Source organism: Humulus lupulus, chromosome 5, assembly GCF_963169125.1.
Source record: "Humulus lupulus chromosome 5, drHumLupu1.1, whole genome shotgun sequence".
NCBI classification, from domain to species: Eukaryota; Viridiplantae; Streptophyta; class Magnoliopsida; order Rosales; family Cannabaceae; genus Humulus; species Humulus lupulus.
In genome coordinates this window covers 128,304,155-128,331,228 of record NC_084797.1, presented here as the reverse complement: position 1 = coordinate 128,331,228, position 27,074 = coordinate 128,304,155, and the positions used below count along the sequence as shown (strand labels likewise).

The window sequence follows — 27,074 nt, the reverse complement described above, 5'->3', positions numbered from 1 at the left end:
CTCGATTAGCGAATTGAAAGCACGATTTTAAACACACTTAGTAACGGCTCTAAGGAGGTAGGCGTTACAACTTGGTATCAGAGCGAGCCAAGGTTATTGGTTCTGGAGATTGACCGAACATGTACACACGCAGTCAGTGACAGGCTTAACTCAGGGTTGGTTGGTGAGAATGGTTGGTATGTCTGAATATGTGTTTAACTGCCCTGTATACCTGTTTGTTTTGTATGGAGCATGATGAATTGGTTAACATATGCATGATGTTAGGGCATGGCCCGCTGTGTGTTATATGATATATGAGCTGTTTTGTGTGGGTTACTGATGTGCCTGGGAGGTTGTTTTGGATGTTGTTGTCTTGCCTAATGAACGGCGTCAATGGTTGCAGGCATATTTGTTGAGATGCCTCGTCAATCAGCTAGACTCCGCGGCAGTAGGGCTGAGGATGACAACCAGGGTCAGGACCCTCCGCCTACCCCACAGAACTGGCAACAGATTATGGCCGAAATGGAGGCCAGACTGCAGAGAACAGAGGAAGAGCTGCGACAGATGAGGCAGCAGGCCCTGCCTCAGGTTACTGGGCTGCCAATGCAGCAGGCTGCAGTGCCAGTGCCTGCTCAGTCTACTCTGGAGAATAGGTTGGAACCATTGTATGAAAGGTTCAGGAAGCAGCAACCTCCTACTTTTGAGGGTGGTTCGGACCCATTGCTGGCAGAGCAGTGGATGAACCTGATTTCTGTGATCTTGGATTTTATGAGGGTCGAAGGACATGACAGGGTTGACTGTGCAAGCTATATGCTCAGGGCTGATGCTCGCATCTGGTGGGATGTGGTGAGCCAGCGGAGGGATGTTGCGGTTATGACATGGGAGGAGTTTAAAAATGTTTTTAACGAGAAATATTACAGTGTGGCAGTGCGAGCTGCAAAGGTTGATGAGTTTATCAACCTGACTCAGAATCGAACGACAGTAACAGAGTATGCAATCAAATTTGATAGATTGGAGAAGTTTGCGCCAAATCTAGTGCCGTCGGATGCGGCCAGGAGGGATAGGTTTATGCGGGGGTTGAATGTTATGATTGCCCACGATGTGAACATTACCTTGGATCCAGTGACTACCACTTATGGCTAAGCGGTGGATAAAGCCCTTACTACTGAGAGGGCTGAGGATCAAATATGGAAGGACAGCGCTGTTAGGCGCGATGCTAGGAGGACAGTGCCTCCTTTTGTTGGGACCAGTCGGGGCAGTGGCCCCAGCGAGCAGAAAAGAAGAGCTCTGGATTCATTTACTTCTCCTAGCACTGATAGGAGAGTGCGGGGTGCTACTACCGGCCGACAGGGTGGCGGTGATAACTGGAGGAGTTTTCCTATGTGTCCACAGTGCAGGAGTCGACACCAGGGTGAGTGTAGGATCAGGGCTTGCTTTGTTTGTGGGAGTGCCACCCATTTGAAGAGGGATTGCCCTCAAGTTAAGAAGGAGGAGCAGAAGTAGAGTGACAGTCTTGCTCCTGCCAGGGTATTCACTTTGACACAGACTGAGGCGGAGGCTAGCCCCTCAGTGGTGACAGGTCAGATCTCTAGTCCTGGTTCTTTGTATTCTGCATTGTTTGATTCTGGGGCTACCCACTCGTTTGTATCTGCTAGGGTGATAGATCAGCTTTGTAGACCTAGTGGTGTGTATGCTAGAGGATTCCAGACTTTGTTGCCAACATGGGAGTTGGTAGTCTCTAGGAAGTGGATTAGGGCATTACCTGTGGAGGTAGATGGTAGAGAATTGTTTGTTGATTTGATTGAGTTGGAGATGGATGATTTTGACATAATCTTGGGAATGGATTGGCTATCCAAGTATGGGGCAACGATAGACTGCAGGCGCAGGACGGTGACGTTTGAACCGGAAGGGGAGGTACCCTTTGTGTTTGTGAGGACAGTTAGTGGACCACGTGTACAAATGATTTCAGCCTTACGGGCAAGGGATTTGATACAGAAAGGTTGCATGGGATTCCTGGCAAGCGTTGTGGATACTTCCAGGGTGGTGCCGGTTGGACCGGGTGAGACAAGGGTGGTGAGTGAGTTTCCGGAATTGTTTCCAGCGGATCTCCCAGGGTTGCCGCCTCGGAGGGAGATTGATTTTGTTATAGAGTTGATACCAGAAGCGGAGCTAGTATCCAGGACACCTTATAGAATGGCTCTAGCGGAGCTAAAGGAGTTGAAGATTCAGCTGCAGGAGTTACTTGATTTGGGGTTCATTAGACCGAGTTTCTCGCCATGGAGTGCTCCAGTGTTGTTCGTTAAGAAGAAGGATGGGTCCCTCAGGATGTGCATTGACTACAGGGAGCTGAACAAGTTAACCATTAAGAATAAGTATCCATTTCCTAGGATCTATGATTTGTTTGATCAGCTACAGGGTAGGATAGTGTTCTCCAAGATAGATCTCCAATCAGGTTACCATCAGTTAAGGATCAAAGAGGAGGACATACCAAAGACCGCTTTTCGAACGAGGTATGGACACTATGAATTCCTGGTTATGTCCTTTGGATTAACCAATGCCCCAGCAGCTTTTATGGACATGATGAATAGGGTTTTCAAGGACTATCTGGACAAGTTTGTGATTGTGTTTATCGACGATATCTTGGTGTACTCCTAGACAGAGATGGAACATGAGCAGCATTTGCGATTGGTACTACAGCGGTTGAGGGAGCATAAGTTGTATTCTAAGTTCAGTAAGTGAGAATTTTGGTTACCACAAGTTACATTTCTGGGCCATATCGTTAGTAAGGAGGGGATTTTGGTTGACCCAAGTAAGATTGAGGCGGTCAGGGATTGGCCTAGATCGAGTAATGTTCCTGAGGTGAGAAGCTTTTTGGGTTTGGCAGGGTACTACCGACGATTTGTTGAGGGGTTCTCCAGAATAGCTACGCCATTGACGGAGTTGACAAAGAAGAAGACCAGGTATGTCTGGACGGACAGATGTGAGAACAGTTTTAAGGAGCTTAAGCGGCGATTGATTACTGCGCCAGTACTTAGCTTGCCGACAGAGAATGAAAAGTTTGTGGTCTACTGTGATGCGTCTAGGCAGGGTTTGGGGTGTGTGTTGATGCAAGCTGGCAAGGTGATTGCCTATGCGTCAAGGCAGTTAAAGGAGTATGAGCAGAGGTATCCTACACATGATCTAGAGTTAGCAGCAGTGGTGTTTGCACTTAAGATTTGGAGGCATTATCTTTATGGTGAGAAGTGCGAGATTTACACTGACCATAAGAGCCTAAAGTATTTCTTTACCCGGAAGGACTTGAATATGCGCTAGAGGCGGTGGTTGGAGTTGGTTAAGGATTATGATTGTGATATCCTCTACCATCCTGGGAAGGCTAATGTTGTGGCAGATGCATTGACTCGGAAGGGCCTAGGACAGTTGTTTAGCTCGAGGCAGATATCCGGTAAGTTAGCTGAGGAGATGGTCAGAGCGGGTATAGAGTTGGTGGTTGGACAATTAGCCAACATCACTCTTCAGTCTACACTCCTTGAGAGAATCAAGGAAGCGCAGGAGAAGGATTCTCTGTTGCGAGGTCATAGAGAGAGTGCTTTAGTCGGAGCGACAAATGACTTCTCCATTTCGGAGATGGGATTACTGAAGTACAAGGGTCAGATCTGTGTTCCGATGGATTCTGATCTCCGGCGAGAGATCCTAGATGAATCGCATACCACTCCCTATTCTTTGCACCCGGGTACGACGAAGATGTACCAAGACTTGAAAGTTTTATATTGGTGGTCGGGCATGAAGAGGGATGTGGTAGATTATGTGGCTAAGTGCTTAACTTGTCAGCAGGTCAAGGCTGAGCACCAGAGGCCAGCGGGGTTATTGCAGCCTTTGGGGATCCCAGAATGGAAGTGGGAAGACATTACTATGGATGTTGTGGTTGGTTTACCGAGAACTGTGGGACAGCATGACTCTGTGTGGGTGATTGTGGATAGGTATACCAAATCCGCCTACTTCTTGCCTGTTAGAATAACCTATACTGTTGAGCAGTACGCTGAGTTGTATGTAAAGGAGGGTCCGAGGTCGATAGTGTCGGACAGAGACCCCACCTTCACCTCCAAGTTCTGGGAGAGTTTGCAGAAGGCTATGGGCACGCAGTTACGGTTTAGTACCGCTTATCATCCTCAGACGGATGGGCAGTCTGAGAGGACGATTCAGATATTGGAGGCTCTGCTGCGGGCCTGTGTACTTGACTTTGGGGGATCGTGGAGTAGGTATCTTCCTTTGATTGAATTCTCATACAACAATAGTTATCAAGCGACCATTGGTGTGGCTCCGTACGAGATGCTCTATGGAAGAAAGTGTCGATCACCTATTCATTGGGATGAGACAGGTGAAAGAAGGTATGTGGGTCCAGAGATGGTTCAAAGGACCAATGAGGCAGTTGAGAAGATCACAGCACGAATGCTCGCCTCCCAGAGTCGACAGAAAAGTTATTCAGACCTGAGACGTAGGAGCATGGAGTTTCAGGTGGGAGATCATGTGTTCCTTAGGGTTTCACCCATGAGGAGTGTGAAACGATTTGGTGTTCGGGGTAAGCTGAGCCCCAGGTTTTTCGGCCCCTTCGAGATACTGGAACGAGTTGGTGAGGTAGCTTACAGATTAGCGATGCCTCCAGCTTTATCGGGGGTTCATGATGTATTTCATATATCTATGCTTCGGAAGTATATGTCAGACTCAACGCATGTCTTGAGTTTTGAGAATTTGGAGCTTGATCAGGATTTGTCCTATGAAGAGAAGCCGGTTCAGATTCTTGACCGAAAAGATAAGGTCTTGAGGAGCAAGACCATCGCCTTAGTGAAAGTGCTGTGGAGGAACAGCAAGGTTGAGGAGGCGACGTGGGAACTTGAGTCAGAGATGAGGGTACGGTACCCCGAGTTGTTCAGGTAATTTCGAGAACGAAATTTCTGTAAGGAGGGGATAGTTGTAACGACCCGAATTTGCTAATTGGGCTTAGGGCCTTGATTAGTGTGCCTGGAGGGCAATAAGTGATTTAATTTGCTTGTATGTGAATTTATGTGTATATATGTTGTATATGTGTGATATGTCTGTACAGCACGATCCGAGACAATCCTGAGGAGCAGTTGGCCAGAGAGTCACAACGGGGTTGAGATTCGGACTCGGGGCGAGTCGAGGGATAATTCGGGTGTTAGTCGAGTTATGGGATTATCGGAACATAGAAATAAATATTTGGAGATATATTTGAGGATAGAATGCCTAGGCGGGAATATTTGGGGAATTTACCATTTTTGCCCTCGGGGACGTTTTGGTACCCCGAGCCTTGAGGTAACCTTTAGACTTAAGTTATATAAAACAAATAAAAGAAAGGAACCATTTAGAAACTTGTAAACCGACTCATACTTCTCCTCACACTGAAGTTAGTTTGAGCTTATCTCTCTCTCACTCTTTAAGACAACACTCAAGAGGAAACCTAAAGGAATTACCAAGGAATTGAAGGGATTTCAGCTGGGATGCTCTAGGAGCTTAAAGCTTTGGGATTGAGGATCAAAATTCTGGGATTAAGCTCAGCAAGGTAAGCTCTAAACATTAAAGTTTAGCCTTTAACTTTCTGCTGGTTCTAGAGGATTGCATGTAGCTAAGCTTGCTTAATCTTTGGGTGTTTTAGCTAAGTTTTGGAGCATACTTTGATGAGGTTTTGATGTTGTTTCTGTGCTGGAGTAACCATGTTGAATATCTAGGAGTCTTAGCTTGGTTTTGGTGGTAATTGGCTTGAAGAAGGGATGAAAAACTGATGGAAAATCTGGGTTCGTCGTATAGAGCCGCGGCCCTAGGAGGGGTGTGCCGCGGCCCGCATGCGCGCACAGCCATGGGAGGCTGAGAGAATTCGAGCGCGCCGCGGCCCGCGTGGTGGTCAGTGGAGAGCTAGCCTCTGTTTTGAGGCTAGCCACGGCTCTAGAGGGTGGGGCCGCGGCCCTTAGTGTCAGTGAGGATTTTAATGATATTTTTTACTTGGGAACCTAAATGGTAAGGCTCGGGATGGATTTTATCATTCGGATTGATAGAATTCAAGATCCCGGAGGTTAGGGTTACGGTTTGTGGTTATTTGTTGGGTTGGAATTTGATGGTCGGATATTGTTATGTGTTGTGACTAGGATTTCGGCGATGCTCACGTTAGTGGACTGTGCTCGGGGTATCGGTGCTCAGGAAGCTCGGAACTCAGGTAAGAAAACCCCTGTTTCCGTAAAGCTTGTGTGCAGGGCTGAGCCCAATGTGTTGAATGGAAATGATATGCAGGGCCGAGCCCTATATGCTAGAATTGCGGAGCATAGCTCATTATCTGTTTATGCTTGAATTATGTGCTTGTTGCTATATTGTGTTTGATACTATATGTGTGATCGGCAAGAGCCGGGAACGGTGTAGACCGGGAACGGCATCAAGCACGATGAGTGCAAGGCCGAGAACGGCTTAAGGCCGGTAACGGCACTGAGCACGTGGGGCGCTAGTAGCCAGGGCAAGTCCCTAACAGGATACCTGGGATATCCTAACGGCATGGTCCGCGAACCCAGGGTTTGGTAAACGCCTGGGACGGCTAGGCCGTACGTGTTTAGCCATTGGTGGCCTGCTTATATGTTTAATTCATGTATTGCATATGTTATCTGTTATGGGTTTTCTTGCTGGGCTTCGGCTCACAGATGCTCTGTGGTGCAGGTAAGGGTAAGGAGAAGATCAACCAACCATGAGCACAGCTGGCGTGAGGCGGCGTGTACATGTCCGGCCAGCCTAGCTGTCACAGCTAGGGGATTTTGGGAGATGCTTGTAAATGAACTTAGATTTTTTCGCCTAGTCGACTCTGACCGGTTTTGTGTTGTAAATATTTTCTAAACTATGTTTTGGGATCCCAAATGTAAATTTTTATAATTAAATGTGAGAGAACTAATTTCTCTAATGTTTTCCTTGTAATTAGGGTTTAATGACACGTTTTGAGTTAAAACCTCGATTAGCGAATTGAAAGCACGATTTTAAACACACTTAGTAACGGCTCTAAGGAGGTAGGGCATTACACATGGATTCCATTATTGTAAAATCATGTTCCCAGCCATTCATGATATTAAATCTCCAAAACAAAAGTCACCAGCCTAATTATACTAAAAGACCTTACCGAATGAATCAAAAGATCTAATAAACACAAACAAGAGTTCATGATAACTCAGGATTTAGACTGATCTACAAATGATCATCTATTATGATAAGAATTAGATTTTTATGGAAAATGGTAAGTTTATAAAAATAGTTAATTTATATCGATCTTGTCATATATAATCATTATTATATACATTACATTTACCAAGATGTCTATCCACATCAGTAATCTGAATCGAGACTACTTGCATCTCCTATGTTTAGTAAACCATACTAGTAACCATTCATTAAAGATTCCTTAATTTAATATGTTATTGAATTTTTATTCATTTTATATAATCTTAATTCTCTCGTACTAATACAAAATCATATCCTCATAAATGAATATGGAATTTTCTTGATATTTATATAAATTATTCAAATAATAAATATAACATTCAAATATAATAAAAATGTACTTTTATTTAAATCAATAAAATGTCTTTCTACATGATTTTAGGGCATAAATCCTAGCACTTTTACCTTCCCAACAACGTGCCCTAATATATTACCATATAACATGTATATAAAGAACCAACACATTCAAGTAACACGTTTAACCTCCTTACCTCAAGATTGAGAATCTGAAGGCAACCTTGTGGAATAAATTAATCACATTTATTCCGTACATGAATAAACAATATTCACATTCATTTTCCAAAATCCAAACTTAGTTCCATACCCTACACTCAAGATCTAGCATTACCAACCTTAGATCTATCATCAAAAGCATAGATCTAATATGCATCGAACATCATCAACAACAAAGATGAAGAATCTTTGCTGTTGATGAGTGGTGGTCGATCCTATAGGCTTTCTCTTCCCTTTTATTGTGTCTCAAAACCCTTCAAGAAATCACCACCCTTGGGTTACACACTAGAGTGTCCAAACCGTCAACAAATATCCATAAAATCGCAGAAAGCTAACCTTACTTTGTGATTCTCAAAACCTTGAGTGCTTCTCCTATTTGTTGGTGTATCCAAACCTTTAAACCCTAGGTTTTTCCTCTTCTCCTCCTTCTTTTCTCTTCTATTCTCGAACTCCTTTCTCTTATCTTCCAAATGAGAAAAATGAAACTAAAACCAAATCATCTCCTATTAATAAGCTTATTGTCGAAATCCTTATAAAGAATAAAAAGAAAGTGTCATTTTTCCTCTCTTTCCAATATTTTCCCTCATAAATGCTAATTTGATCCTAATTTCTCAATCACCATTAATGTCCATGATCCTAATTCTAATCAATACCATTGATTACCCTAATTACCATGATACTCTCCCATGATCTCCTCTTGGATTGATTTCCATAATTTTTGAAAATGACATCTATTCTTCATTTTGTACAATGTTCATCAATCACCATGATCAATCAAGTCTAATCACCATAAATTTTTAAATTCTCTAGTAGTTACTCTCCCAAATCCATGATCAATCACATTAGGATAATAATCACTCATAATGATCATCTTCTCCAAATATGGAAACTCTCATGATATCTTTAAGGCTTCCATTCCAATCATGGAAACTATTCATTATTCTCTTGTCCATGATCAAGATTACATTCATCTTTCCTTCTTAGTCATTTTCGACACACAAACATTATTTCTCACAAAAAAATAAAAACAAATCTAAAAGAAATAACTCAAGTATCACCACAATTAGAAAGAGAAAAATACCATACAATAAGTATTATTCTACCAGATAAAAAATTACAATGCAAATAATATCTACCGGATATTACAAAATCCTTCAACCTCGTTAGACCCTAAAGCCCAGTCTTGATCTCTGCCAAGAATCCAAGCCCTCCACCTACCTCTCTTGCGACCCCGAAGCCCAGATTCGACCTTTTTTCTAAGAGCAAGAGGTCCAAATCCGACCACCAACTCTGTCCGAGAGCAAGAGCCTTGCCTCGTCGAACCTGCAACAAGAAAAATAAAGACAATGGGGAATCTTAGTCTGCGAGAATAGCCCCAGTTCTGCGACCACCATCTCCATCCGCGACTGCCATCCCTGTCTGCAACCGCCTTCTCCGTCCTCGAGCATAACCCCAAATCCGACCCTCCTCCTGGAAGCATTGGCTTCCATCCCGTTGACGTAACCTAGGAAGAAGGAAGAAAAGAAGAGGGGAGGAGATCAGGTGAAGAAGAAGAGAGGAGATCAAGAGAAGAAGAAGAAGAAGAAAGAAAGAAAGAAAAGAATTTAGGGTTTTTATTTTTATAATTTTTTAATTAATTTATTAAGTTTTAATAAGAAAATATTTTAAAAATTGAATTACATATGTGGTGCTGATGTGACAATGCTACATCAACAAGTAAATAGCCACGCCAGTATTATGTTAGCCACATGGGATAAAATTTAACAGAAGTCCTACTTTACATCATTGTGAATAGTTTAAGGGAATTTTTAATAGTTCGAAAAAATCAGGGGGTACGATAATGTATAGATCATAGATGGAGGCAAAAATTCTAAAAAGTCTATAAATATATATACATATTTTATATGATCGTATAGCATGAAACGAAATGATACAGTTAGTAAATGTACATGTGTCTACAAAACACAATTAGTAAAGGGAAATTTGAGTTTTTTTGCTTAATTAGGGGTTCTAAGTAAAAAAAAATGCTAGGCATTTTAATTATTTAAAAAAAAATGCCAATTATTTTGACAATACCCAAAATACCCCTATCATAATTTTTTCCATCCACTTCATCTTCTATCTTCCCTCTCTCTTCTTCAACCCATTCCTCTCAACACCCTCTCTAGAAAAAAAATCCATGGGTAGGGCAAAATATAATAGAAATCAATGTAACGGCAAGTCTTCCTCACTTAGGACACTAAAATACTACATTTCGAACAGATCTGGGCATGTTTTTTGGTTTTATTTTTCAATTTTTTTCAGATATGAAACTTTGAAATCTGCAGAAAATTGACGTAGTTCGATAGTGCTCGATGCCAGCTCAATGGGGCTTTCAAAATCAAGTTTTCATGAAAAAATCGATGTTGCTTGATGGTGGTTCGATGGAGGTTCAATGATGGTTCGATGGTGTTTAATGTGATTCTTGCAAGATACGTATATTTTCACTCGGGTGTCCGTTTGGGGTGATTTTTTTTTTATATATTTTTTCAAGATTTACATGTTTGAAATGTGTATATACACATTTGGGAAATGTAAATCTTGAAAAAAAAATGACAAATGCAAACCATACCTCATGTTCAAGATATGTTTTGGTATGTTTTCAAGTTCTAAACTTTGAAAATGTGTATCTGAACATCTAAAATGTGTAGATCTCAAAAAAATGCAAAAAAAAAAAATCATCCAAAACGGACACCCGAGTGAAAAATTATGTCTCTTACAAGAATTGCATCAAACCACCATCGAGCAACGTTGATTTTTTCATGAAAATCTTGATTTTGAAGGCCCTATCGAGGTAGCATTACACACCATCGAGTTGTGCATGATTTTTGAGTTATTTTTCAGATCTGAAACACTTAAATATGTAGAAAATTGACTTTGTTCGATTGTTGCTTGATGGGGACTTCAAAATCAAGATTTTCATAAAAAAATCGACGTGGTTCGATGGTTGCTCGATGGTGGTTCGATGCAAATATTGTAAGAGACATAATTTTTCACTCGGGTGTCCGTTTGGGATAATTTTTTTATTTTGGGTATTTTTTGGAGATCTACAAGTTTTAGATGTTCACATACACATTTTCAAAGTTTGGAACTTGAAAACATACCAAAACATATCTTGAACATGAGGTATGGTTTGCATTTGTCATTTTTTTTTTCAAGATTTACATTTCCCAAATGTGTATATATACATTTCAAACATGTAAATCTTGAAAAAATATATAAAAAAAATCACCCCAAACGGACACCCGAGTGAAAAATTACGTATATTGCAAGAATCACATCGAACACCATCGAACCACCATCAAACCTCCGTCGAACCACCATCGAGCAACATCGAATTTTTCATGAAAATCTTAATTTTGAAGGCCCCATCGTGCCGGCATCGAGCACAATTGAACCACATCGATTTTCTGTAGATTTCAAAGGTTCAAATCTGAAGAAAAAAAATCGCAAAAAAAAACTCAAAAATCATGCCCAGATCTGTCGAAATGTAGTATTTTAGTGTCCTAAGTAAGGAATACTTGCTATTACATTGAGTTTTTTTATATTTTACCTTACCCATAGATTTTTTTTCTAGAGACAGTTGAGAGAAATGGGTTGAGGGAGAGAGAGGGAAGAGAGAAGAGGAAGTGGAAGGAAAAAATTATGGAATGAGTATTTTGAGTATTGTCAAAAAATTTGACATTTTTTTGAAATGATTAGAAGACTTAAATTTTTTTGATTTAGTACACCTCATTAAGCATAAAAACTCAAATTTCCCTTAGTAAATATATTCATGAATTGGCAAAAAGGATGATACGACAAGAAGTGAGTTTTGCAGAAAAAAAAAAAAGAGTAATGATATATTAATAGGTAAATCAACACTACATGATACTAAATTTAATTATGTCCAAACTAACATAAACAAAATACGAATGAACTAATGTCAAATAAATATGCATGAATCCACCTAATTAAAACCTACCAATAAGTGATGGCTATAAAAAATAAGCTAATTTGGATTTTTGGAAAGAGTAATAATGTATACACACAAAATTTATCTCAAAATATTATACATTGACAATTTATTTTAAAAAAATTAATGGGAACTATTTTAAAAAGATATGATTAGTTAAAAAAATATACCAAGTAAGTGTATGAAGTTTTAGTGTAAATTTTGATACACGTAAATATATTTGGATCTTGGGCTGGTGATTATCAGTGTTCCTACGTGTCACAGAAAGTGGACAATATGGAAATGTTGAATCATGATACGACCGACATTTTTTAATTTTGGTCATATTATTCAAGTAGGTGCATGTAGTATAAAACTTGGGTTACTTGATATCATTACAGAGAATCAATCAATCCATTAAAACTTCAAAAGAGTTTTAAAATTTGAACTATCTATATATATAACATGCATTTTCTATGTACAGACCTTTTTACTAACCCAATAGTTGAAAGAAGAAAAAGGCACCCGCTTGTATTTTAGTTTGGCAAGTTCCTCACAATATGCCAATCAGATATATTTTGTCCTTTTTGTCTTTTATTCTTGTATTGGCTTAAATTACATGTTTGTCTATTTCTTGAATGGGAACGAAAAGTGCCACGCTCCTGTGACTGTGAGGCGCAACTCTGCAACGAAAGATTGCTCTCCAAAGTTTGAAAATAAGTGTGACAAGAATAGCATCGTCTTCACCATTTTGCCTTTGTTTTTTCCTTTTTAACCTTTTTAACTTTTTATGTTCTAAATTGCATATATATTACCCAATCTGATCAAAAGTTTTCGGTTGCATTTGGTAAAATTTTTGTTTTAAAAATTTTTTGAACTTAAAAATATAAAATAAAAATGTGTTTGGTAACCATTTCTCTTTTCTATCTTTTTTAAATAAAAATAAAAATGTGTTTGGTAATTTTTATTTTTATTTTTTATTTAAAAAATAAAAAATAAAAAACATGTTTGGTAAACATTTTTTTTAAATTTTATTTTTTATTTTTATTTTCTAAACTAAAAAATAAAAATATTTTTTGTGACCACTATTTTTTATTTTAAAATAAAAAATAAGAAAATTATAGAAAAAAAAGATCAAATTAATAATATCTAAGTAATTTCAAATTTCAAAACTTAATATCTATCCATGAGATAACACAAAATCAATAAAGTCTACATAGTAAAATAAAAACGTATGAACTGATAATTGTCCAAACTTAAAGTAAAGTATTAAACGAGTCATAACAATCAACTAATGTATTTACTCAATCTCACTATTATCAACTAGATCTCCATATATGGTCAGCAATTTCATCACGAACATGAGCTATTTCACGTATATGAGTTCTAGAAATACTGAACTCTACACTATCAGTCAAAGTTCCATCCGTGCTTTGTAAAGTATTGGCCTGTACTTCAGAATTTCCTTCACCTCCATCAAAATATATATCTGCTTCTGCATTTGTCCTTATAAAATTGTGAATCCCACAGCAAGCAATGACAATGTACTTTTGTATTCTTAGATCATATGAAGGCATTTGCTTTAGGATTGGAAAACGGGCCTTCAACACGCCGAAACACCGCTCAATGACATTTCTCAAGGAAGAGTATCGATAATTGAAAAGCTCTTTTTTTCCTATGGGATTAAGATCTGTGTACTGGCCCAAATGATACTTTTCCCCTCGGTATGGCGAAAGAAAACCAAGCATGTTTGTATAGCCAGAATCAACAAAATAATATTTTCCTGATCCAACGATAATTCATGTTAGTTTTTACTTATAAATATAAAATAATGTCAATCAACCTAATAAGTTTGATAAATACTTACTTTGGGGCGGCATTGGAAATCCATAATCAGGGTTTGTGGCACATTCTAGAAGAATTCGTGCATCATTAGCTGATCCTTCCCATCCAGGGACAACGTATGTGAACTTCATGTCAAATGAACATACACACATAACGTTCTGAGTTGTATTCATTTTTCGACATCGATATGGTATTTGTTCATCAATTGGAACATGCGCAGAAATATGAGTCCCATCTATAGCTCTAACACAATTCTAAAATACAAAATAAATTATTAGATTTTTTTTATTGAATATTGAAATAAAGAAAAGAAAATAATTCAAATTTTTTTACCGAATTTGTGGAGTTACATCAAATGAAGGTGGAGTAATTAGTTCTTTGGATAGACGACATATTGCCTTCAAAACCTTCCTAAAATAAAGATATGTGGTTGAGATGGAGTGCTGAAATCGTTCAACAACCACACGATGTTGTTCATTATGGCCAATCACAAATAAGAACATAGCCACTTGTTCTTCAAGAGACATATATCGTGAGTTTTTCAATAAATTTTTTTCTTTTAGAACACCACAAAATAGTTTGAAGACATCTTTGTTCATTCTGAACAAATCATAACACCTACTCCAATGGTCGTGCAATACTACCATAACGTATTCATGGCCTGAAAGAACTGAATTTCTACAAGGTTGCTTAGATAAATATAATTGATTATATTCCACGCAAGCAAAATATAGCAAAATCTCTCCAAACTCATCATCTGAATCGTCTAGTAAATTATCCTTGTTGAACCGAGCAACGTTTAAAGACATTTTATCCTGATAGTAGAAAAAAAAATTTAATTTTACATTCAATATATAAACACTCAAAGTCAAAATCAGACCATAAAACAAAATAAGAAAAACAAGTCATCCAGTCAATAGCTTAACAAACTCATACAGTCAATAGCTTAACAAAACTAAAGTTAATAGCTAAACAAAGTCATCTTGTTCATAGCTAAACAAAGTCTAAACTTTTCACTTCAAATTCAGCAACCAATCTATTCTTCTATGCTCTGGCATCTTTAGAAACAATGCTCTGGACACCTCGTTCTCAAACTTCTCAATAACTTTTGCGTATACTTCTCCACTAATTCCATCAATTTGATTAAGAGCTTCAACACTCTCATCCAATAAGTAATGTGATGCAAATGTTGCCATTTATCTCTTTATCAATTCTATCTTTCGCTTTGCAGTTTCATTACATGTTGCCAGTGCATCTGCCAAAGCTGATGAGAACTTTGCTCTTTTTACTATTCGAGAGTTTGAAGTGGTTGTTGATTTACCTCTTCTTATGCTACCATCCTCATCAAAACCACTTTCTTCATTCCTAGTAGAAGGACTTATCGACGTTGCATCATCATCATTATTATCTCCATCATTAGAAGGACTTCGAGTTGAAGGATGAGCATTGGAACCAGTTGCAGTAGTATCACCAAAGATAGTGCATAATTTCTCATAAAACTTGCAACCTTTTTTTATAAATCTTTTAGCAGATTTGTTAACCTACATGAAATGAAATTATATTGATAAAATATACCAATACCTATCAAAATAAAACAAGCATAAAATCAATTTTAAATAATTTTTACCCGAATAAGCTTATCCGAAACTTCATCAGTCGCACTAACTTCTCCAGTCACTGCATTGTATCCCATACCAGTCTCTTTCAGTAAAGACTTAAAATCCTTATACTTTTGTTTTAATTGATTGTATTTGTTCCTTAGTTGCATATCACTATAATGTCTTTTTGCTCGTGCACAAACATCTTCCTTTACATATTTCTATGATTGCTTTGTAAAGGTTGTGGTATTCTTATTTCCCTTTAAAACTTCCTCTTCCATAAGTTCAATAAAAATTTCTTCATGCCTTTGAGTCCAAACAGAAGCCTCATCATTATTCTCAATAATAAGAACTTCATTATCAACACCTGCCATCTAGGTAAGACCTAAAGACTCAATAAGAATTCTAAATGCAAATACAAGACTATTCCTAAATAAACAACCATTTCAAGAACAATAATAAGAAACTAGATTTATGCCATATATTTGCTATCCAAAAACAACACTAGAAACTAACCAAATCAAGAAAAAACCATATAAAATATTTAAAATAAACACAACAAAAATAAAAAATCATAATGTAAACAACATTGCAGAGGCATACACTTAATCATTATACATACCAATGAAGTTCATATACTTAAGTACTCTACTCCTCTCAAACTCGTACTCTACACTTATTTCTTGAACTCTCTTAAATCCTTTAAAGTTTTCCCTAACTTCCCCTTTTCTTAAGTTCACTAATTCCAAAAACTATCATGAATAGTACTGGGGCCACAGATAATTGTGTTGTGTCATTCTTTTATGATATTAAGCCAGAGGGCCTTTTATACTTTAATTATTATAACATATTTAGCTTTTTTTTCAACCTTTAGCAATTTTTCTTTTACTACATTGTGCAACCTTTCATGATATAATATCATTCTTTTAATTATTATTTGGGTCCATTAATTCATTTCATATGATTTTTATTTTCTACCGTAGCAATGAAAAACAACAATCCATCTGTTCTCTTTCAAAATTTTTGGACCACACAATGAAATGTATTTAATTTACTAAACAACCCTGCTTACATCATCCCAACAACTGAAATGATCTTAATTAAGTGGTATTGTAATCAAAGAAACATTTATTTTGAATATCTAATAGCTAATTAAATATTATGATTAAAGTTTAGGAGTTTGTATGTGGTCAAAATCCTGTTCTTGGAGGTGCAGAAATGGGTGGTCCAGCTTTGTTCGTTTGGAAAGGAAAAATAAATAAATAGTAAGGCTCAGGGGATCAACAAGATAGTTGTTTGTTGTATAGAGAATTAAAGATGTTATAGCTTACCTTAAGTAGATTATTATGACATGTAATGGGAACAACTATGTATGATATAAGCTTTGTTTACTGTGTATGATTATGTGCACAGGAGTTGGGGAATACTATTCATAATTAAAGTGTTTGCATGTTAATAGGCTTTCTCTTTGGTTGGAAATGACAGTGAGATTACAAGAAGATTGTAACTTACTTTGTCTTGCCTGTCAGGGTTACAAGAGACTTGAGCAACTCTGCACTGATCTTGTCCGCAAGTGCACCTTTTTATGATATCAAATCAAACTTATCCTTTACATACATATAGATGGAGTTTATTGGCTTCAAAGTCAAGATGTTCTTGATCTGCAATCAAGGAAAACAGGACCCAAAATAATCATTGTTATTAATTGAGAAATTACATTAGAAAAATACACATAATTGTTGTGATTGGTCCACAAACAGCTAACTAAGTTTTCAGACTATTAAGTCAGTTTTTCTATTAGTTTTAACAGAGTTACTGCTCTCTTCATATTGAAAATACAAACAGAATAGTGAATAGGATTAACAGAAAGTTAATCATTTATTAACAGAAACTTTGACACTGTTTAGCCTTATATTGACGTGTTTCTATTTATCAATTAATATCCTGCTTACAATCACATTGGATAGTTATATCAAGAAGCTTATTCTATCTAATTATAAGAAGTATATCATACCAACTATCAATACATTGAAGTATTATATCAAAAAGTTTAGATATAAAAGTGGAATGGATAATTATGATCCTGATTTTCTATATTATGACTCTTCTGATGATTTTTTAAATGCATACTATGTTAATGAACCCCCTGATACAATAAGAAGAAGGAAAGAGAAATTAAAAAAATACAATTTGAAAGAAATAAAAAAAATAAAAAAAGAAGAACAAAGGATTGAGAAAGCAATCAATTTCCCAAATGCACTCTACGACGATACACTTACATTTTGAGTTTCAGATTATTGAACATAACATTACTATAAAGACAAGTCTTATCTACTCACAGGTAAGTTAACATTGACAAGTCTTGGAATGAGTTTGGTATTGAGCCAGTCAACTTGTTAAAGCTTAAGTCCCTGTGGAAATGAACAGAACAAATTAATGAAATGGAACAATCAATTATAGAAAGTGTCCTTGTTAGGAAGAAAAAACATAAACCTTATACATAACAATAGAAAAGATAGTACTGTGACTAGAGTCGATCAGATAGAATTGCAGATAACAACAAGATACCAACAAGGGTATATACAACATTCAAAAAAGACTCGTCTTCTCCCACAATCTATGTATAAGCAATTTAATGTCAAAATGCTTGTAGTAAGTGATACAAAATTCCTACCCTTTCCCACCTAATTTCTTTTCAATATAGCCTACCGGAGCAGGCAGGAGAATCAGAAAAGCTACTTTTCTTCTTAATATTACCATTTGAATCACAAACCTCATCTACTGTATAATTGTAATGATAAGTCAACTCCTTCAATGGAGGAATATTCTCAGCAGCAAAAAGTATCCTTCTCCTTAAGAACTCTCCTATGTATTCACATATAAAACTTCCTGACGGAATGAAGTTCAGTGATCTCACACCCCATCCCATAACGTTGGTTTTGAAAATTTACAAACAAATTCCATTAAAGATACCTATAAGTCTAAAATCAGTCATGAGTTTAAATCTAGTAAAATCTAAGCAGTGATTTGCCTCAAACTCAAGTCCAAACCCCAAAATCAGAGAAATACGAGATTGAGCACAACCCATCAAAGCAATTCAAAATCCTATATGGATCTATCAAAGGATCAACAAAAAGATATCATCAACAATCAAAAAATCAAAGAATAGACTAATTACCCATACAAAATAAACATTACTAGCATAAATCAAAGAAATACAAAAACAATTTTAATGGCCTTCAAAATCATAAATACCCATACATACCAGATGAGAGAGAAACAAATCAGATGAGAGAAGGAGAGAGAGATTGAAAAATAGATCATAGAAAAAATCGGAGTGGAGTGGAGTGGGGAATAAACCTTGAAGATCAGAAGAAGAAATCGCCATTGTTGTGCTAGGGGAGGAAGACTCAGAAGCGTGAGGAAGGTGAGAGAAATGTAAATATGTTTCTTAAAATTTTAAAAGCATCAAAATTATGTTTTCAAAATTTAATTAATTTTGATTTTATTTTAAAAAAATTAAAAGCAAAAATGAATTACCGTTCATGTTTTCTTGCTATTTTTTCAGATTTTTATTTTTAAAAAAAACAATTTTTTTAAGAGTTACCGAACATGCCCTGCATTGTTTTGAATTTTTTTGAAACGAAAGGGAGGAGGATAAGATAAAAACTAGCGGTTACTTGTCAAAGTTTAATAAGAATCTAGAATAATCATAAGAAACAAAATAATTGGAGAAGTTACAAATTATATTTTGTGATTATTTATTAATTGTTATAATTTATATACAGTTAATATCAAAACAATTTCATCAACACCACTGAGAAAAGACGTGTTATATTAACTAGATGTTTTTATAATTTTGTAACTTAATGTCATTGTATATATTATGCTAGAGTGTGAGTCATACTTTTTGACAGAACATAAGTTCGACCCGAGGCTTGAAGGCACGAACACACAAGGTTTACCTTGACATTTTTTGGACCCAAGTTAAATTAAATTTAAGGGTCCTTAAATTTTATAATTTTTTTGTATATATATTTTAATTAAAATTTGACAAATTGGGGGCTCTTGAACTAGGACGGACCTGGGTATGGGCTTAACTTACCTTAATTTAGGAACAACCCTACTAGCACGACACAATACAATGTTGTGAGTCGTGTTGAGCCTATATATCAAGTACGGAATCTTGTTACGACATGACAAAGCTAAAGACACGACACTTAAGCACGAACGGACAAACTTGAAATCATGAGATGTTAAAAGGTATTTTTTTCAGCTGCAATCCTTATTCTTTACACTTTGTAACACTTAGGTCCCAAAGCTTATTTTTGATTAGTTAGATCTCCAAACTTTTCAAATCGTATCATCTAGGTCCCTAAATGCTATTTTTATTTCTTTTAAAATACATTAAAAAATGCAAAATTAATGGTGAATAATTCTTAAAGTATTTGGACACTTAATTTATGTCAATAACAAACATTACAAGAGAAAAATTATATTTTAATGGTATTTTTAAAAATATTTAATATTTTTATAAATTAAATTAATGTTTCATTAAAAAAAATATTCTTACCTACATTATTGTTTTATAATTAATACTACTAACTATATTATCTCGATTATCTTGATATTATGAATTTTTATTAAGTTTATGCTTGTTTGTTTCATACAATTTTTTTGAAATAATGCAACTTAATAGTGTATATAAAGCTATATATGTGTGTATATATATAAATATATATATATATGAGTAATTATGTTTATAAGTTGCATTATAGAAAAAATTTAAAAAATAAAAATAAACATGCACATGATAAAAATTGATAATTTCATGATAGTTCAGTTATTAATATTATAAAAAAATAGGTAACAATTTTTTAATGAAAAATGAATTGAATTTATAAAATAATTAAATATTTTTTAAAATTTCATGAAAATATATATTTTTTTAATGTCATGTTTGGTATTGTCATAAATTAAGTGGTCCAATTCATTTTTAAGATTGATTCATCATTTTTTATATTTTTGTATGTATTTTGAAAGAAAAAAGAAATAAAAATAGCATTTAGGGATATGATTTGAAAAATTTGAGGACGTAACTGATAGAAAATCAACTTTTAGGACCTAAGTGTTACAAAGTGTAAAGAATGAGGACTACAACTGAAAATAAAACCCATGGTATAAAGCTTAAATTATGTGTGATATTTTGACATTAATACAATAATAAAAAGAAAAAATAATTTCAAATTATATTTAAATTAAAATGATTATAAAAGGTTAACATAATTTTGAGTATTTTCAGTCCTATAATCAAAATAATTGTAAAATATAAAATTAAAAATATGTTGATCGGTAGAATATAAGTAATTTTTTAAAGATTTTTAATTTTATTTTGGATAATATTTAATACTTTGAACTATTAATATAATGTAATATTGTAAAATTCGAAATTCCCTAATAAGACTTAGTGTCTTGATTAGGGGGCTAGAAGGGAAATAATTTGATTAGTTATGTGTTTATGATTATATGAATTATGTGAGTTATATAATGATATGACTAATGTTATATGTTTAGGTGTATTAAGCATCCATGTGGGTCGGTTTCTTATTAGAATGGTATTTTCGTAATTCTGACCCGTTGATGGTATAATTGTAAATATATGTGTCTTATGATTGAGACAACATTATTATGTGGATATATTTGAACTATTCGGCACAAGACGATCATAGCGAGCAAGTTGGCAGAAAGTCACAACGGGGCCGAATACCCGGCTCGGGGTGAGCCTGGGGTATTTTGGTAATCTAGTACATTACCGGGGTTTATCGGGTAATGAGAATATATTTTGTGAATAGAGATATTGTGACAGTCAGAATCTCGTGATCCGTAAGGGGAAAGACCGGGTAAGTTGTGCAATCCCACACCGCCAGGGGAATGTCAAGTGTGATGATTCTAAGACTGTGTAGGTATGAGACTACACAGTTGAAGATGGCTTAAATAGATTGATGGGTACTACCTGTTATATTATTTCATATAATATAATGTTAGATTAAATAATGTGACAAAATGTAATTTGTCACACCTTGTAACATATTATTGAGAGTCACAAAAAATTAGACACATGTGTGTGTCCAAATGTGACATATTTTGGAGTTACAAAATCAGTTACAAATTTGTAAATCCCAAATATTACACAATAATGTGTATATTATATGTTACACATTTGAGATTGGATTTCACAAAGCCATGATGAAATATGGTTGTTGGAGACATGTTTTTAACTCCTAATAGGTGTTTGGAGGTTACAAAATCACGTGGGAAATGATTTGGGACGTTTTGGAAAAATGAGATAGAAATGAGAAGAAGAAAAGTTTATAAATGAGATTCATTGTTTTCTAATCTCCTTTGTTTTTTAGTGGTTAGATTAGAAGATATTTTAATATCTTGAGTTTTTGTTATATGTGATCAAGGTATAAATAATCTAGTAGATTATTGGGTAATATGCTAGCATGTCATAGAATTGTCTTATTTTGTGCTATTGGGAAATTATTAGAATGACAACTATATGAGTTTTATATGACATGTATAAATATATTGATTTTGTGAATCAATAGAATTGTGAAATCATATGTGTATGATATTTGTAATTCATGTTTTCATATTAATAAAGAGCCATATTAGTATGATATTAGTCATGTATGTTGACTACAATGTGAAATTATATTTCAAATATTTGTGAGATGATAATATGTTTTATCCTATATCATTATAATGTAATAAGTTACCATTTATTTGGTGAATAAAGTGTATTATTTGGAAATTAAAATTCTCATTTAAAGTGTTGAGCATATCAATTATGAGATAAGAAAAGATGAACCTAAGGGGGTTACATCTTTTGATAAGTGTCTTGCCATTGCAAGAAAAATAGATCAAAGTGGATTCAAAAATTGTGGGATGACATATTGACTCAATAGACTTATAGTCTAGAGTGTGGTCAAATAAAATATATTTGAGAATTATTTAGTGACAATAATTCTTAAATATTCAATGAGGAGACATTTTGAAAATTGGAGAAGCAATTTTGAATCCTTACACCAATGATGAATAAAAGAGAACTTTATTCATTTTGGTTAAAGATGATGATATGTTTAAATTAATCTCAATGAGGAGATAATTTTAAACAAAAACATAAGAAATTAAAGTGTTTAAATAAATCAATGAGGGTTTATTTTCTTTGATTTAAAGTGTTTAAAAAATTGACATTTTCATTTTGATTTTGATAAGAAAATCAATGGATATCAAATTGATGTTTTTAAAAGAATCTCAAAGAGACTCTTAAGAAATACATAAAAGTTATTTAAGTGATTTTGAGATTATTTAGACAACTAAAAATGAAAATTTGTGATTATTTGTTTGAGAAATTCTCAAATTACATTTGTGTTCACATTTTATTTTGTGAAATATATAAAAGAAAGCAACCAAGTTAAATTTACTTTAAAATAAGTGTTTCTTGCTTTAGCAAGTAAATAAATCAAGATAAACATCGAGGTTTTATCTTGAGAGTTTATCATGTGGCATAGAGGACTCATGATGAACTTTGAGAATCATAGGTCTAGATTTATCTTGGAGGATAAATGACTTAATAGAAATTAAGAGAATTCTATTTTAAAGTGATATTTTATTATCACTATGTGAGAAATGTGGGGGTGATGCTCCAAAGTTAATCAATTTATTTTGTTGTTAATCAATTGATTAATTTGGTTATCCTATCAAATAAATGATTTGGAATTCCACATTCTAAATCACATTGGCTATATCTTTATAGAACGAACAAATCTAGACATGTTTGGTGTCTAAAGTCATTTTTTGTAATATTTTGATTCAAGAAGGAATCAATTTAAAACATAAAGGAGAATTTTAGAAACAAAGAGTTTCTAGAATTAATATTCAAGGAAAATGTTTATCTTGGATATTAAACTATAAAATAGTGGGGGTGTTGACTATGGTCAAAATTACTATTTTAAATAGGTAACTATTTTAATCAAACTATGGCTAGCAACAAAGTTTGAAAAAAATAAAGAGAGTGTTTAAAGTATGCATACATGAGAAAAGAAATGATTCAAATTGAATCATTTCTACATCTCAAGGGGTGGGACTTAGACTCCCTAAAGTGATTCACAGTTGATGGTAACCTATCTTAATACTAGTTACTAAACTAGTATTAGATTCAATAGGTAATAACAAGTCAATCAAGTGAATAGTAGTAGTACTCAAATTTTGTCCCATCTGAGATATGAGTACTAGTGTGTTACCAAAATGAGGGTTAAAACTGAAAGGTTTTTTAATAAAACTCAATCTTGAAAAGACAAGTATTTTAGGGTAACAAAATACTATAAGAGTTTTACCTATATAGACCTAGGGGTGGTGCCGCCCCTCATAAGAATTGTGAGTCATTCTTAAGAAAAGTCTATGAATGGAATGTGCACATGACCATTAACGGTGCAAAAGCGAGACATTGAGGTGTCAAGTGAACACAGCAAAGGTGTGTGTGTTATCACCGGTTTGTTATCAAGGGATAGTGGTTCAATGCTTCGGCAACCAAAATTTCAACAAACTTTGTGATAATTACACCAAGGTAAAATTCAAGTCGAAAGACATTTTACTTTATGCACCAATGCAAAGGTTTCTATAGAGAGTGATTATTTAATCAAGTGGGGGAGTATTATATTTTAATATAATGTTTGATTGATTAAATAAGTGTTACAAAAAAGTGATTATTTAATCTAGTGGGGGAATGTTATATTATTTCATATAATATAATGTTAGATTAAATAATGTGACAAAATGTGATTTGTCACACCTTGTAACATATTATTGAGAGTCACAAAAAATTAGACACATGCGTGTGCCCAAATGTGACATATTTTGGAGTTACAAATTTGTAAATCCCAAATATTACCCAATAATGTGTATATTATATGTTATACATTTGAGATTGGATTTCACAAAGCCATGATGAAATATGGTTGTTGGAGACATGTTTTTAACTCCTAATAGGTGTTTGGAGGTTACAAAATCACGTGGGAAATGATTTGGGACGTTTTGGAAAAATGATTTTTTTGTGCTGAAAATGGCCTGTGGCCACGACCATTGACTTTCAGTGGTCGCGGCCTTGGGGACAGAAGCCAGTGGCCGCGGCCACTGAAAATTCCTGATCGTGGCCAGTAAGGCTGACAATCTATATGTTTTTTCAGTTTTTTCCAAATTGAACGGTTCTAACATCCCAAATAACTCCCAAATCTCCATTTTAATTCCATAAACATCCAATTAAACATTGGTAACAGCCATGGGAGTTGGTGGAATTTGAAATTCAAAGGGGTATCTCAAACTCTATAAATAGGAGCCTAATGCTCACTTCTAAGACACATCATTTTCCATCCACAAAGCATTTGGCTGGAAAATACACCATAGAGGCTTGATAATTCTAGAGAGTTATTTCCTAGAGAGATCCCTTACTGCTTAGAGAATAGGGGGAAATAAGCTTTTGGACAAAGGTTTTTAACCTTGTTCAAGTTGGTGATTCCCACTACTCTATACTTTGGTTGTGTGGGAGTTTGTTTTTTCATTGATCTTTTCATTCTGTTGTTCTTCTTGTATTATTATTGTATTGAGTTTGTAATCATATTCTTCTATTTCTATTTACATATTTATTGGTGTCTTTTATTTTAGGGTTTTAGTTCTTATAATTCTCTTCCTTATCTTATTTCTATTTACTTGTATTTTGAGCAATTGAGTTGTAATATTTATCTAATCAATTACCTTGTCTATTGTATTTTTTTGCATAGAGTTGTATATTGGTTTTTCCATATTTCCATTGAGCAATAATATATATTCTCTAACACTATCTATATCAACAAGATGCATCTTCTTTTCGGTAGCCAATCACTTGAGAACTCCAAAGTTAAGCATGCTTGACCTGGAGTAATCTTGAGATGGGTGACCTCCTGGGAAGTTTTCCCAGAAAGCGTGTGAGTGAGGACAAAGCACGCTGGAAAGACTCGTGTTGGTTTGTAGGGCCAGTCGTCATTCCAGGAAGCAGTCATAGTGACATGGGGCGTTACAGATGTTATAATTAGCTGGAGAAAATGTGGTGATATTTGAGGATTAGTGAGTATCGGGATAAAAGACAGTTTTTTCCTTGTGGGCTTTGAGAAGCAAAGGAATAAGCAATGGTGTTTTGGTCATTTTGGCCCTTGAGAATAGCATAGCCTACTAGATACTTTCAGAAACTAAGGAAAATCCAACACAAATACTCACCTCTCCTTCTCTTTCGTTACTCTCTTTCTCCTTGGAGTGCTTGGAGTCTTTTGAATTTTTGGAGGTTAAAGCTTGCGAATTGAAGAAGTTTGGAGCTAGGATTCAGGTTAAGGGCAGCCTAAGGTGAAATTATCTAGGTGAGGTAACATTTTTAACCATTAAATCTCTGAGTTTCATGAATTTCTTGGTGTTCTTGAGCTTCAAAGCTCAACATTTGGCTTTGGAGTCTTGATGAGGATTTAGTTTGGTTTTTTAGGGTATAAATGATGCTTATGATGTGTCATCAAGGTTTTGTGACTCAATTCTGGGTTTGATTATTAGTTGGGGTGAATTCTGTGGGATTTAACTAAGAGAAATTCTTTGAAAATCTGTGTTCGTAGGGTTGCACCGCAGCCCGCATGAACCCAGGGGCTAGGGCCGTTCCTTGAATCGGCTTGGCACCATGGATCATGTCAAGGGAAAATAGGTTGGGGCTCTCTGACTTGAGGTGCGCCTCGACCCTTTAGGGGTGTGTCGCAGCGCTTGTTGGGAAAGTTAGCCAAAATGGATTTTTGAGTACGAGGACTCAAACCTAAGGGCCCAGGAAGGTATCTATTACCTAGTTAAGTAGAATTCGAGGTCCCGGAGGCTAGGACTCTGTCTAGAAGCCTTAATTCACTTGATATTGATGGATATCTTTTATTATGGTTGTGACTAGGGTAACGATAGGGCTCAGAAGGGGATCGTTCTCGAGGGTCATCTTTATTTAGCCAGTGCTTGGACCTGAGGTAAGTAAACTGCACCCTGGGTTATGATTTGGGATCAAGCCCCTGTGAATGAGCATGATTATGATTATGCATGTGATTGTTTAATTAAGCATGCTTGAATTCTTTGTTTATGGATAAGTGTTAAACGATTTATGTTTGTCTGTATTATCTGATTGAAAGACTTGAATTATAAGTCAAGGGCAGCAGTAGCGCGCTGAACGCTGGGCTAAAGGCTTGCCTTATAAGTAAAGGGCGACAATAGCATGCTGAGCGCATGCCGATATGGTTAGGCCTATCCAGGAGCGTAGTATATGCTTGACTGACCCTATGGTTACTACTGTCGAACTTGACTAGTAAGTCACAACTTCACATTCAGTTCTGACACCATTGCCGATTCATACTAATAAGTCAGTGCCATTCACAAGTAAGCAAGATTTGCTAAGCATTTGATATGCAATCAATGTCCACTTTTAAACACTCAACATGCCTCATTAATAACCATGCATGTCACATATGGGGTGCAGTTTTCTTACCTCTGGTTCGAGCGAGAATTAGTAAAAGAACGACCCTTGAGAACGATCAACCTTTTAGTTCCTTGACGGTCACCTGGTCATAACCAGTTATAGGATTCCATCAATAAAATGAATCACAAAAGGTTCCCGGACCAAAACCTAGCCTCTGGGACATCTAATCCTACTAAACTGGGTAGTAGGAACGATCCCAAGGCCTAAGGTTTGATTCCCCAAGAAAAAACTCAATTTTGGCCAAAATACCACTAAGGGTTGCGGCCCTACACCACCATGCCATGGCCCGCCTCCTCAAACAGAGGTGGCCATCCCTCAAGCC

General features: G+C 35.5%; 2 protein-coding genes across 4 annotated transcripts; both read right to left on the bottom strand.

Moving 5' to 3' along the window:
- Nucleotides 1-13,044: 13,044 nt before the first annotated feature.
- Nucleotides 13,045-14,766, bottom strand: LOC133779465 (uncharacterized). The gene is made up of 4 exons (XM_062219424.1): nt 14,653-14,766; nt 13,921-14,385; nt 13,593-13,824; nt 13,045-13,508 (listed from the first exon to the last, which is right to left on the bottom strand). Exons 1-4 carry the CDS (start codon nt 14,764-14,766, stop codon nt 13,045-13,047), a joined length of 1,275 nt encoding a protein of 424 aa, XP_062075408.1.
- Nucleotides 14,324-18,685, bottom strand: LOC133777645 (uncharacterized). Of its 3 annotated transcripts, none has more exons than XM_062217334.1 (5): nt 18,529-18,685; nt 17,508-17,579; nt 16,681-16,829; nt 15,198-15,553; nt 14,324-15,111 (listed from the first exon to the last, which is right to left on the bottom strand). In XM_062217334.1, exons 4-5 carry the CDS (start codon nt 15,336-15,338, stop codon nt 14,767-14,769), a joined length of 486 nt encoding a protein of 161 aa, XP_062073318.1. In that variant the 5' UTR covers nt 15,339-15,553; nt 16,681-16,829; nt 17,508-17,579; nt 18,529-18,685; the 3' UTR covers nt 14,324-14,766. The 3 variants fall into 3 exon arrangements, with proteins under 3 accessions (XP_062073318.1, XP_062073317.1, XP_062073319.1); XM_062217333.1 differs by having other exon boundaries at nt 15,198-15,542; XM_062217335.1 differs by having other exon boundaries at nt 15,198-15,247.
- Nucleotides 18,686-27,074: the final 8,389 nt, after the last annotated feature.

What these genes read in the sequence shown, in the direction of transcription:
- LOC133777645 (XM_062217334.1), bottom strand. Translation starts at nt 15,338, where the DNA reads ATGCAACTAAGGAACAAATACAATCAATTAAAACAAAAGTATAAGGAT. An exon ending in TTTCGGATAAGCTTATTCGG is followed by an intron (nt 15,112 to 15,197) that starts GTAAAAATTATT and finishes CATTTCATGTAG; the next exon opens with GTTAACAAATCTGCTAAAAG.
- LOC133779465 (XM_062219424.1), bottom strand. Translation starts at nt 14,766, where the DNA reads ATGGCAACATTTGCATCACATTACTTATTGGATGAGAGTGTTGAAGCT. An exon ending in TTGAGAAGTTTGAGAACGAG is followed by an intron (nt 14,386 to 14,652) that starts GTGTCCAGAGCA and finishes TTCTACTATCAG; the next exon opens with GATAAAATGTCTTTAAACGT. An exon ending in ATTTCCAATGCCGCCCCAAA is followed by an intron (nt 13,509 to 13,592) that starts GTAAGTATTTAT and finishes TCGTTGGATCAG; the next exon opens with GAAAATATTATTTTGTTGAT.